Consider the following 13,461-nt stretch of genomic DNA (forward strand, 5'->3'; position numbering starts at 1 on the left):
TTAAGTGGAAGAGGTCTATTTTCTAAAACTGGTGGCATTCTAATTTACTTAGGAGGGAATATTAAAATCCAAGTGGGAGCAAATAAATTTAAATTAAGGAATAATTATACTAGAATTTAAGTGTTTTCTCTAAAAGGGGACTTACTAAAGTTGTTTGAGAATAGTAATTGGAGAGTTGACTTTATATACTTTCCATTTAAAAGCTGAAGATGCGGGACATTGCTGGGCAGGCCCTGGCTTTTGTTCAAGATCTTGTGACGGCTCTACTGAACTTTCACACCTATACAGAACAGAGGATTCAGATTTTTCCTATTGATTCTGCCATTGACACTATATCTCCGTTGAATCAGAAGGTAAAGTTAATTCAGGATACCTTTCTTTGCCCTGAACAAGTAGGAGGACACGTTATCTTTTCAGACCACTACTGTGCATCAGCCAACTACCATGGAGGACATGGAAGAAAACTGTAAGTCACGGTCTTTACCCTCAAGATAAAATATGGCAAACATGGAGATTCTTAAGAAATTAAATAGTAGGGGGAAGTGTGGGTGGTAAGATCAGTAAGTGAAGTGAGGTCATCAAGGAGGGAAGATTGCTGTTGGTGGTAGTGTCTGGGAAAGCTTCTTTGGTGGTTTGAATGGGCTTTGAAAAATGAGCGGGAATTGAATAGGAGGAGAGAAATAGGATGGGTTTTTTTTCCTCCAGAAGAGGATATAAGACATGAGCAAAGTCATGGAGTTAGAAGGCATAATGAAGTGTGTGTGGGGGGGTGGGGCGGAGGGAAGGGAGCAGTGAACAATCTGTTTTGGCAAGAGTGTCAAGTCTTTTAAGTGGAGGAATGGGAGGTCAGGTTGCACAGAAAAAAAACATGGCTCCAGACTCTAGAAGGCCCCTGGGCAGGCCAAGGCCCAGACTTTTTGCGTCGTATGTAGGATGGAGGACTTCAGTAGTTTTTTGACCGGGATGTGGCATAAGGAAAAGTGCATTTTATTGTTGGAAAAGTTAATTTGCTGGCATTTTTCTCTTTCCTTGTTTATACTCCCTGTGTAACTTTCTTCATTGGATATGTTTAAATTAAAGAAAAAAAATTTTTTTTAATGTTTATTTATTTTTGAGAGAGACTGAGACAGAGCGTGAGTGGGGCAGGGGCAGAGAGAGAGAGAGAGACAGACAGAATCCGAAGAAGGCTCCAGACTCTGAGTTGTCAGCACAGAGCCTGATGCAGGGCTCAAACCCATGAACAGCAAGATCATGACCCGAGCCGAAGTCGGACGCTTAACCGACTGAGCCGCCCAGGTGCCCCTGGATATGTTTAAAAGCAAAAAAATCTGTGTGGTATAGTTGACCCTTCTTGCTGGGGTATGGAGTGGGGGTGAGACTGCTTCTCTGCTTGATTTTTGGGGTATGTTCAGAGTGTGTGAAGTTTAAACAAGGAATAAGAAGAGGGCTAAGTGTTGTTCCCTTCAGTCCTTTTTTTGGGGCCTGGCAAATTTTGTTCCTTCCTTTCATTTTTTCTCCCCAGCTGGTTCTTTTTTTTTTTTTTTTTTTTTTTTAATGCTTATTTATTTTGAGAAAGAGAGAGAAAATCCCAAGTAGTCTCCATGCTGTCAGCACAGAGCCTGCCGCAGGGCTCAAACTCACAAACCATCAGATCATGGCCTGAGCAAATTTAAGAATTAGATGCATAACCACTTAACGAACTGAGCTACCCAAGCCCTTCCACCCCTCCCTGATTCCCTGCCCATCTAGTTCTAATGAAAGGATTTACTACAGTTTGCAGGACCACCTTTTACTGAAAAGGAAAAATAAACAGTGAGTGTATTAGTTAGGTATTGCTGTGTAATAAATTACACTAAAACTTAGTCATTTAAAACTACAAACGTTTATTATCTCACACACTTTCTGTGGGTAAGGAATCAGGAGAAGATTAGCCTGGTGGGCTTTGGCTTATGATTTTTCATGAGGTCAGTCAAGAGTCAGCTGAGGCTGTATTCATCTAGAAACTTGCCTGGGGTGGGGGATTTGCTTCCCAGGTGGCTCACTCACCTGGCTGGTGAGTTAGTGCTGGTTGTTGGCGGGAAGCCTTGGTTTCTCAATGAGAACACCTCTCCACAGGGCTGCTTGAGTGTCCTTAGGACATAGCAGTTAACTTCCCCTAGAATGAGGGATCCAAGAGAGAGCAAAGTGGAAGCCACAATGCCTATTGTGACTTAGTGTGGGTACTGAGTATCATCACTTCTACCATATCATTTTGGTCACACAGACCAACCCTGAAACAATGTGCTAGGTAGGGCACTACACAAAGCCAAGAATGGCCAAGGCCCGGACCAGTGGGGCTAGCTTGAAGGCTGGCTCCCACAGGGAGGAAATTGAGGGATTTTGCTGTAGATGTGTGCTCTTAAGTGCCCCATAATGTGGTATTCTGAAATGAATCTGCCCCTCTTCCTACTTGGCTGATTCTTCTTCCTAGCTTGTTTTTCTGTACCATGCAGTGTTTCCAGGGATTGAATAGTGTTTATGTCCATGGATCCTGTAAGTACCTATTAGTGTAGCAAAAGCCTGGATTCTGAAGCCAGACTACTGGGGTCCCAGCCCAGTTCTGCCACTTTCTGTTTTCTCTTGGGCAATTTATTTAACCTCTCTGTGCTTCATTTTCCTGATCTTTAAAACTGAGGATAGAGTACATACCTCATAGGTATATATGTTTGAGGATTAAGTGGATAATACGTGCAGAGTACTAAGAATAGTGCCTGGGACGTAGTATGCACTCACTAACGGTTAGTTCTTGTTATCATTATGTCTTACACATAGGAAGCCCTCAGGAGATGCTTGATTTTCATCAGTTTTGATCTGATGCCGTATATCTACTGAAGTTCATAAAGAATTAAACTTTGGGTCTTTGAAATATGCTCTTCAGTTTCACTGTGGGAAAAAGCTTTCAGATGACTTGGGTAGGGAAATAGTACTGCAGCATTTTAATGTGGTTATATTTTCTTTTACACTTCTATAATATCAAAAAATATATTTTACTCATTACCGGTTCTTTGTGCATTATTGGAATTTTATTTTAGCTTGTTGCCGTATTAAGCCCACACAGGGAGAGTCACATTTGTTAGTCTTAACTTCCTGAAGCACTTCATTAACTTTGAAGAATTCATGTATTTCTCAATATCTTACTTTTGGTGTTTTGGCCTGTGAAAGGTTCTATGTGGTTTCCCTAATAAGTCTGTATTATTGAAGGGGATTCAGAAACCACTTGTTAAAAGATGACCAGAGTGTTTAGACTTGTTCATAGAATCATAAAGTAGACATTTAGGTGTGTAAGCCTAATGTTCAACTTCACAGGTCTAAAGATTGAAGTCCAGAAAGACTGAGATGTCCAGAGCCATGTATCTATAGTTTGAGGTGTGGCCAGTTGAATCACATTTCTGCATAGTGAGATCTTACATTTCTATACTTAGAAATCAACATTTGAACCATTATACAATATTCATTATACAGTAATTGAGATATTTTGTAGGTGAAAATTAACCTTTTTGCTTTTAAGTTGTCTAAATGCCTGTAGGATGTTTTTCTGAATTGATTCTTCATACTGAATTGTTCTTAAACACTAAACATCAGTGATGGTAATGAAAGTTTTTATATCCTCATGTTGGTGAGAATTGTATTTCTGGACTTTGTTAACTCTGAACATTGTCCACAGTACAAATAAAAATCTGTCCTTAATAGACTTGTTTTTTAAAAAAGGTACAGGGGCACCTAGGTGGCTCAGTTGGTTAAGCGTCTGACTTTGGCTCAGGTCATGATCTCACTGCTTGTGAGTTAGAGCCCCACATTGGGCTCTGTGCTGACAGCTCAGAGCCTGGAGCCTGCTTCGAATTCTGTGTCTCCCTCTCTCTCTCTGCACCTCCCTTGTACGTGCTCTCTCTCTCTCTCAAAATAAATAAACATTAAAATTTTTTTTAAAGAATGAGATACATAACCTAAAAACCTTTCATACAGTTTTGATTTTCTTTTCTTTTTTTTAACGGAGACCCCTGTAGAGAAGCAGGTGTTTGGGGAAGGCCTGTTGGTGCTGGTTGTGATGCAGTGTCCCCTCCCCATTTCCACCCATGCCTGGTTGTTAATTATGTCCCCCAAGCCCCCTTTCAAGTTCCTCCTTTTGGAATGAGATGGGGACTTGGGGATTGTATTTCGAACTATTAGAGGGGAGTATATCTGTTTTGTAAAAGCCAAATTTCCCAGAAAAATTTCCCAAAAAAGTTTATTGCAACTCAGTTGAGTCCATTTACAAATCTGTTGGTATTTGTTATTTTCCAGTGATGTAACTCCCCATTCTTTCCCTTCTGTATTTAGTTCTCACAGTACCTTCATGAAAATGCGTCCTACGTCCGCCCTCTTGAGGAAGGAATGCTTCATTTATTTGAAAGTATTACTGAGGATACTGTGACTGTCCTGGTAATTTTCTTCTGTGTTTCACTTCTGGAAGTGGAGGCTCTCTTTGTCAAATAACACTATTAACCATGATATTATTTTTCTCTTCCAGGAGACTACTGTGAAATTGAAAACTTTTTCAGAGCACTTAACCTCTTACATATGTTTTCTTAGGAAGATTCTTCCTTATCAGTTAAAAAGGTACTTAATCCTTGAGGGCAAGGAATTTGGGGAATTGTGGGGTGTCACCTGACCTGTGCTGGAATTAATAAAATAGAGACAGGTATCTCTTGTGATCTGCCTGATCTTTCTGCACCATAGCCAATTTGGACTTTTACGAAAAAGGAAAATATGGCTTGAGCAGCATAAACTTATATTTAAGAAAATTTGATTGTTGTGCATCTGTTAGGGTTTTTTGAGTAGTTCTGTACTGTGGTTACTGCTATAACCACATAACAGTATGAATCCATGTTTTCAGTGATTGTGAATCACACATTTATTGAAATAATTTCAGTTTTATCTTTTTGCTGTAAACAAAACCCCCATTTAGATGGGGGTTATAATAGTTAGCTTCTACGATTGGATCTGTAATCATTAGGTTTCTTCAAAGTGGTATTTTCTTGTTTTTATTATTGGTGATGTTTATAAGTTACAAACTAAAAACTTTGTGTATGTGCTCCACCCCTCGTAGAAGATGTCATTTTGTAACCTTAAGTATTCTTTGTTAAGTATTTCTGGAAGGGAAAGCGAAAATAATCTCCGTAACTGGAAATTTGATATTGCTTGTACATTTTGATATTTTTGGTCTAAAACTACCAAGACCTCCATCTAAATCTTTTCATCCTAAGATTTAGCCTTAAAAAAAAAAAGAATACAACTGGAACACAAAAGAAACAAGAACATAGATGTGTTATAATATATTGTAGAATAAACTTTAGAAAATATGTAGATAACTCATATGTAAGTAACTCACTTAGAGATTTTGAAAATATACAAATATGGTTCATAAATCCTTATAAAACTAAAGTAGTAGGTTTTACCTTTTTAAAAATGTATACTTTCATTATTTGGAACATTTAATATGTGTTAAAAGCCATTTTATTTCCTAATTAAATGTTATTTAATTCTTAATTAAAAGTTATTTCAGTAACCAAATTTTATGATTTGTTGGTATGATAGAATTTTAGGAATCAAGGAGTTAGGACTTGAATAATTATGAATTACAGTTTCATTCAGATTCTTACATCTTATGGTTCAGTATAGTTAAAGTTTTTTGAAAATTGATTCTAGAAGTTTAACACTAAATTGAATATACCTTATTGATCTGGCTTATGTTTAAGAGGAATCTGAGAACCACTGCAAAAGTGGTATTTACTACTTGAAACACTTAGGCATTTTTATTTTACCTTAATTAATTTTTTCACTATTGAGTTTTTAGAAACATTGGATAAGACCTTTCTTGACCTTAGATTCCTATTTTTGGAATGTTGTTCCCTACCCCATCATATATTTATGTTTTTAGGCAACTTTTCATCATTGGTTTCAAAACCACTTTAATTGACAAAATGGCATGTTTTTTAGTTGTAAACGGGCTTAGTATTAAATGAAGCTGTCTGCTATAAAGTAGAAAAAGAGACATGGCAAGGTCTAGGAGGGAGATATGATTATTTTTCCTGTGATAATAACTCTTCTAGCTTTATATAAAAAGCATTTTGCTTGATTACCTGCACATTTTATTTTTAAAATTTTTTTAATGTTTATTTATTTTTGAGAGACAGAGCACGAACAGGGGAGGGATTACCTGCACATTTTTAATAAATACTGTTAAGAATCCACCTGTTTTTTTAACCTTACAAATACATATACTATAAAGGTTTCTTAATGATTGACTCTGTCTGCTGGTTCCTGTTCAGTTCTCTTTAGGAAGTCAGTCTATGAGATATTTTTCTCCTCAAAATATTTTTGTATTCTTTTTCTTCTCTTTTCTTTTCTTTCTTTTCTTCTCTTTTCTTTTTCCTTCCTTTCCCTTCCTTTTCCTTTTCCTTTTCCTTTTCCTTTTCCTTTTCCTTTTCCTTTTCCTTTCAGCTCTGTGCCCGGTGTGGGGCTTGAACTCATGACCCCAAGATCAAGAATCGCATGCTCTATCACCTGAGCCAGCCAGGCACCCCTCCTCAAAATATTTTTTTCCTCAAAATATTTTTAAGAGAAATAATTTTGTGCTGTTCTCAGAATGGAAAGACAATGGACACCTGCCTTTCTTTTTTTTTTTATTTCCCACTTAGTCCTCTGTTACTCCTTTGACATTTGCAGCCAACAGGTATGTGTATTATGGTTTAAAAAATGGAAACTTACAAATGAGATAATTTTTTTTTCTTTTTTGTAAAGTTTTCTCTTTGGATCTAGTTGTTTGAGAATTGAGAGGATTTATTGTAGCTATTTGAAAATCGTTAGGATGCTCACTTTTGAAAAATCTGCTCATTCCTAGTTTAGAAGAAGAATGTGAATCTTCTCTTTGCACATCTGCGTTGAGAGCCAGGAATCTAGAGCTGTCTCAGGACATGAGAAAAATGACAGCTGTGTTTGAGAAGCTGCAGACTTACGTCGGTCTTCTCGCTTTGCCAAGTATGTTTGTTTGTTGCTCATGGTTCAACCTGAAGAACTGAGAGTACAAGAAGCTGGAGAAGGAGATGTTTAGTTTGTTTGAGCAGGAAGAATGCAGGATCTAGAGTCAGAAAAACTTGAACTCAAGTCCCCCAGCCCCTTACACGTTTATGGTCTTAGGCAACTTGCTTTATCTCTCTGTACCTGTCTTCCCATTTAAAAATGGAGGTAAAATGATTTTTAAGTTAAATTAAGAATGTACAGAATCAGGCATTGAAGACATGCATTAAATATTAATTTCCTTTCTCACCATCTTCTTTTTAAAAAAAAAAATTTTTTTTTAATGTTTATTTATTTTTGAGAGACTGAGAGAGAGCACGGGCAGGGGAGGGACAGAGAGAGAGGGAGACACAGAATCCAAAACAGGCTCCAGACTCTGAGCTGTCAGTACAGAGCCTGATGCGGGGCTCAAACCCATGAACCATGAGATCATGACCTGAGCCGAAGTCGGACACCCAACTGCCTGAGCCACCCAGGCACCCCTCACAATCCTCTTTTTTAAATGCAGAGGGGCAAAGCATAAGAATTTGTAGCAACTTCCCAACAAGTAGAATAGGAGGGGGGGGAGGTTTAGAAGTAAAAATATCATTTGTTTCCCTTTCGTCTAATTTGAGGAGAATATTTTCAGGTAATTGAATGGATCTCAGTTTAAGCGATGTTTTAAGAATGACATGATTTTTCTGGAACTGTGATTTTTTTTTTTTTTGTAACAGCTTTAATGTGATATAATTTACATACTATACAGTTTACCCATTTAAAGTATAACATTCAGTGGTTTTTAGTATATTCACAAATATATGCACCATCATATATCAAAGTTAATTTTAAAATATTTTCATCACTTGAAGCAGAAACTCTGTATACTTTAGCTATCACCTTCTTTTTCCCCTGTTCCACCCCTCCTTGGCTTTAAGCAACTACTAACGTACTTTCTGCTCATAAGTTTGCCTATTCTGAACACTTTGTATAAACAGAATCATGTAACATGGTTTTTTGTGACTGCTTTTTTTTCACTCAGCATAATGTTCTCAAGATTCACCCAACAGGAAGCATGTATCAATAATCCATTCCTTTTTATTACAGAGTACCCTCCCATTGTAGAGATATACCACATTTTATTTACCTATCAGTTGATGCTTTCTATTGTTTTCCACCTTTTGGCTGTTATGAATAGTGATGCTATAGATATTTGTGAACAGTGTTTGAGTGGACTAGCTTTCATTTCTGTTGGGTGTATACCTAGGAGTGGAATTGCTGGGTCATATGGTAACAACTATACTTAACTGTTGGAAGAACTGCCACACTGTTTTGCAAGGTGGCTTCCCACCAGCAGGGTTCTGATTTCTCCACATCCTCACCAATACTTGTTATTATCTGGCTTTTTGATTTTAGCCATCCTAGTGTTATTATTCAACTTTCTGAGGTGGTGTCTCATTGCTCTTTTGATTTGTATTTCCCTGATGTCTAATGAGGTCAAGCATCTTTTCATGTCCTTATTGGCCATTTGTGTGTCTTCTTTGGAAATAGATTTATTCAGATCTTTTCTCCATTTTTCAATTAGGTTGTCTTTTTATTATTGAGTTGTAAGTGTTATTTTATTTTTATTTTTTTTATAAAAAATTTTTTTTTAATTATTTTTTTTTTGAGAGAGAGAGCTAGAGAGAGAGCAAGCATGAGCTGGGGAGAGGCAGAGAAGAAGACACAGAATCTGAAGCAGGCTCCAGGCTCTAAACTGTCAGCACGGGGCTTGAACTCATGAACTGTGAGATCATGATCTGAGCTGAAGTTGGACGCTTAACTGACTGAGCCACCCAGGAGTCCTGTTTTTAAAATTTTTTTTTCAATGTTCATTAATTTTTGAAAGAGAGACAGAACATGAATATGGGAGGGGCAGAGAGAGAGGGAGACATAGAATCTGAAGCAAGCTCCAGGCTGAGCTGTCAGCTTAGAGTCCGACGTGGGGCTCAAACCCATAAGCCAAGAGATCATGACCTGAGGCAAAGTCAGATGCGTAATTGACGGAGCCACCCAGGTACCCCTGTGAGTGTACTTTATATACTCTAGATACAAATCCCTTTTTGGATATATGATTGGCAATATTTTCTTCCATTTTGTGGGTTATCTTTTCACTTTTTGATGGTGTCCATTGAAGCACAAAAGTTTTTTAATTTACATGAAATCAATTTATTTTTATTTTATTGTTTGTGCTTTTGGTGTCTAAGAATCCGTGGTCAAATATGAGGTCATAAAGACTTACCCCTATGTTTTCTTCTAAGAATTTTATAGTTTTAGCTTTCATGTTTAGGTCCTTGATCTATTTTGAGTTAACTTTTTTATCTGGTGTGAGGTGTATATCTAGTTGTCTCAGTGCCATTTATTGAAAAGACTTTTTTCCTTATTGAATGACCTTGGCACACTTGTTAAGAATCAGTTGATCATAGGTTTATGGATTTAATTCTAGACTCTCAGGTTTATTCCATTAATCTATATATGTGTCAGTCCTATGCCAATACTATACTGTCTTGATGACTCTTGCTTTTGGGTAGGTTTTGAGATCAGGAAGTGAGAGTCCTCCTAGTTTGTTCTTTGTCAAGATTATTTGAGTATTCTTTTTTTTTTTATGTTTATTGATTTATTTTGAGAGAGAGGGAGGGGAGGGAGAGAGAAAGAGAGAATGTGAGTGAGAGTGAAGGAGGAGCAGAGGGAGAGAGAGGGAGAGAATCCCAAGCAGGCTCTGCACTGTCAACATGGAGCCCAACACAGGTTTTGAACCCACAAACCATAGGATCATGACCTGAGCTGAAACCAAAGAGCTGGAGGAACGACTGAGCCACCCAGGGACATCTGTTTGACTATTCTTGTTCCCTTGTAATTTCATGTAAATTTTAGAATCAGCTTGTCAGTTTCTACAAAGAAGTCAGCTGGGATTCTGACAGGGATTGCACTGAATCTGTAGATCAGTCTGGGGAGTTTGTCTCCCCAAAATACGTGAAATTCTACTCTGGTATCTGTGTATACAACTTTATTTGGAAATAGGATCTCTGCAGATGTAATCAAGGTAAGATGAGGTCTTACTAGTTTAGGGAGAGCCCTGTCAGTCCAATGACTACCATCCTTATAAGGAGAGATTTGGAGACATATAGAGACACAGGAGAGACTCAGGGAGGCCATATGAAGACCAAGGCAGGGATTGGAGTTAATCCTGCCATAAGTCAAGGAACATGTGGGCCAACAGAAGCTGGGAGAGGCAAGGAACTATTCTCTGGAGCCTTCAGAGGAAGTGTGGCCCTGTTAGCACAGCTTTGATTTCAGACTTCTGGCTTCCAGAACTGTAAGAGAGCTGTTTTCTGTGGTTTTTAAACCACTCCCTTTGTAGCACTTTGTCACGGCAGCCCTAGGAAACTCACACAGGGAGTATTGCCATCTTAATAATGTTAAGTTTTCTGGTTCATGAACATGCTGTATTTTTGCATCTAGACAGACCTTCTTTAATTTTATTTTGTAGTTTTTCAGAGTAATCACCCTGATGTTGTTTCTCAGGGGGTTTAGCCATGGGCAGGCCCACAGTCGCCCTGGGTAACAGTGGTTTTGTCAGGGCCCTTTCCCAGTTTTGTTCCTTCTTTTTTTTTTTTTTTTTTTTTTTAATGTTTCTTTAATGTTTAATTTGGAGAGAGAGAGAGAGGAGGAGGAGCAGAGAGAGAGGAAGGTGCAGAATCATAATCAGGCTCCAAGCTCTGAGCTGTCCACACAGAGCCCAACGTGGGGCTCGAGCTCACAAACTGTGAGATCATGACCTGAGCCAAAGCCGGATGCCCAACCGACTGAGCCACCCAGGCGCCCCTGTTCCTTCTTTTTTTAAAAGTTTATTTTGAGAGAGAGAGAGAGAGAGAGAGAGAGCGCGAGCACTAGTGGGGGAGGAGCGGAGAGAAGGTGAGAGAGAGAATCCTAAGCAGACTGTGCACTATTGGCATGGAGTGCGATGTGGGGTTCCAGCACAGGGACCATGAGATCATGAACTGAGCCCATATCAGGAGTCTGATGGTTAGCCCACTGAGCCACCCAGGCACCCCTCCTGTTTTGTTTCTTAATCACGTGGAGATTAAACTCCACTGATTGCTGACTGGCTGCTGTCTTGTTTTCAACAATGCCTTTGGGGCATAAATTGCTTCACAGATGATCCAGTTAAATTTGGGCTTTTTTTTTCTTTTAAGTTTATTTTGTGTGTGTGTGTGTGTGTGTGTGTGTGTGTGTGTGTGTGTGAGAGAGAGAGAGAGAGAGAGAGAGAGAGAGAGCGCGCGCACACGCATGAGAGCATCTGCACCTGTGCGCACGGAAGGGGCATAGAGAGAGGTAGGGAGAATCCCAAGCAGGCTCCATGCTGTGAGCTCAGAGGGCCTGTGGAACTGCTAATGCTGTCATGCCAGAAGTGGAGCTCTGATATTTGAATAATGATGTTTTTAGTGATGTTCAACTAATAATCATGTATAGGGAAAGGAGAAATTGAGAAATATGTCCTGAAGTTACAAGGTGAAAATTCAACTTTTATTTTAAGAAGAATCATAAAATATGTAATCCTACTTAATGTAATTTTGGTTCTTAACCACTAAAAATATTTGTGGATGTGGGTAATGCAAATGAGTTGGATGTATATCTATCATTCTTCTATCTGAATGTGTTTGCAAAGACTTCAGGAGCCATTATTTCCAACATATCACAAGCCATGTTTATTTTCTCTCTTCCCAAGAGTAGAGGAAGCAGGTGAGCTCTCAGGTTTTTAGGCGAAGTCTTCTGGGAAAATGCTTAGGCTTGTGATTTTGGTTTCCTAGGTACAGAGCCAGATGGACTCCTTCGGACGAACTATAGTTCTGTCTTAACAAATGTTGGTGCTGCTCTGCATGGATTTCATGATGTCATGAAAGGTGAGGTTTGGAAAGAACATAAATAAGCTGAAAACCTTCATCTCATTTTCTCAGATCTGCCCAAATGAGATTAAACCAATATCACCAAGGCTAATAGACCCCAGAAAAAGGCTTAGTAGCATTTGGCTTATGTTGAAGTGCGCAGCTCACTGCCTTCTGTTTTTTCCATCTGCTTCATTTCAGAAGGTAAACACAGTGCTGAAGAGAAACCCTTGTGCACAATACTTTGGCCAAAAATACATTGCACTGATTTAAGGCAGGTGTGTGAATTTTATCAAGCCAGACATGCTATTCAGAGGCATTTAGCAAAATACTTTGCACTTGTTAGAGCCCAAGCATGAAGGAGTTGAGGAATCCAGGGTTTAAAGTCCCAAGAAAGAATGTACCCACTTTCCACCATCCTGTGCATTTTTAAGTTTAAAGTGCCCATTTTAATTCCCTCCTCTCTCTCTCCCTCTCTGTCTCTGCCCGTCACTCACTTGCACCCACTCTTTCTCTCTCAAAAAAATAAAATGAAATAAAGTACCCATTTTAAGGCCTGTTTTGTTCAGGGGAGACTTAAGGAGTGGAGGTCTGGTTTTAAGCTTTGATTAGTTTTTAATTGCTATGTACAAAGAATATAGTCGGCTGAAGGACGTTTCATATGCTTCTTAGCTAACTGTGATCCTGAGTCGACTTTTCAGTCTGTGGGTCTGCATGGCTTGTAGGTTTTTTTCTTCTTTTCCTTTTGAAGAGAGTTGGGGTAGGAGAAGGAGGAAAGGGCAGAAGCAATTATTGGAAATAGCCCAGATTAATAATAGCCTAGATTATTCATTGTGGTACTTAGGTAACAATTAGGGACCAATTACTAGTTTCACAGAAAATAATTTTAAAACCTTAAGACTGTTGGAAAGCATGTACAAGATGGGTGTATTCAGGCCCTCTAGTAGGTTGGCATGTAACCTCCAGCACTGGGAATCATTCAGTCTTAGTGTCAGCAGTATTAGCTAGCACTGTCTTACCTTTCAGTATGGAGAATATACCTTTCTGTGGCTTGTCTCCAATTATAAGGAATTTAAAAAAATCACTGTACTTCTAGGGCTATCCGTGGCTGTAGGAATCACAGCTTGAATAGACAGTCTTGGTGGCAGATGACAAGAGTCAGCCCAAACCCAGCAGAACTAGTCTGCTGTGTAGAGGACCTAAGGGCATGGTGCCTTTTTCCTGTGCAGCTTTTGGTTTGGGAAGTTAAAACCTAGCTATGGTCCTCTCTTCCAGGACTTTAATTAACCCAGAGCTAGGCCATTGAAACCATAGGTAGCTGTTGCTACAGTTTTTGGTTTTAGTTTCTAAATTTTGCTATGCTGATATTATTATTTGCTCTTGCTAGCAGTTTCTCCAGCATTCCTATAAAGAATGGGTGAGAGCAGTGGAGGGTAGCTATCCAATAAGAGGGGTCTTAAAGCTT

The 13,461-nt window shown here is 38.8% G+C and overlaps 1 protein-coding gene across 2 annotated transcripts in view; it reads left to right on the forward strand.

Moving 5' to 3' along the window:
- Window positions 1-13,461, forward strand: part of PPP1R21 (protein phosphatase 1 regulatory subunit 21) — a 63,272-nt gene that overhangs the window by 21,939 nt on the left and 27,872 nt on the right. Inside the window, exons 9-13 of one of the 2 annotated variants that reach the window (XM_019416141.2) lie at window positions 204-353; window positions 4,357-4,458; window positions 4,547-4,635; window positions 6,920-7,056; window positions 11,922-12,014. In XM_019416141.2, coding sequence (XP_019271686.1) covers window positions 204-353; window positions 4,357-4,458; window positions 4,547-4,635; window positions 6,920-7,056; window positions 11,922-12,014 — 571 coding nt within the window. The remainder of the gene's footprint in view (window positions 1-203; window positions 354-4,356; window positions 4,459-4,546; window positions 4,636-6,919; window positions 7,057-11,921; window positions 12,015-13,461) is intronic. The other variant, XM_019416225.2, reaches the window with a different exon arrangement.

Source organism: Panthera pardus, unplaced genomic scaffold, assembly GCF_024362965.1.
Source record: "Panthera pardus isolate Hobbes unplaced genomic scaffold, ASM2436296v1 HiC_scaffold_25, whole genome shotgun sequence".
Taxonomy (NCBI): domain Eukaryota; kingdom Metazoa; phylum Chordata; class Mammalia; order Carnivora; family Felidae; genus Panthera; species Panthera pardus.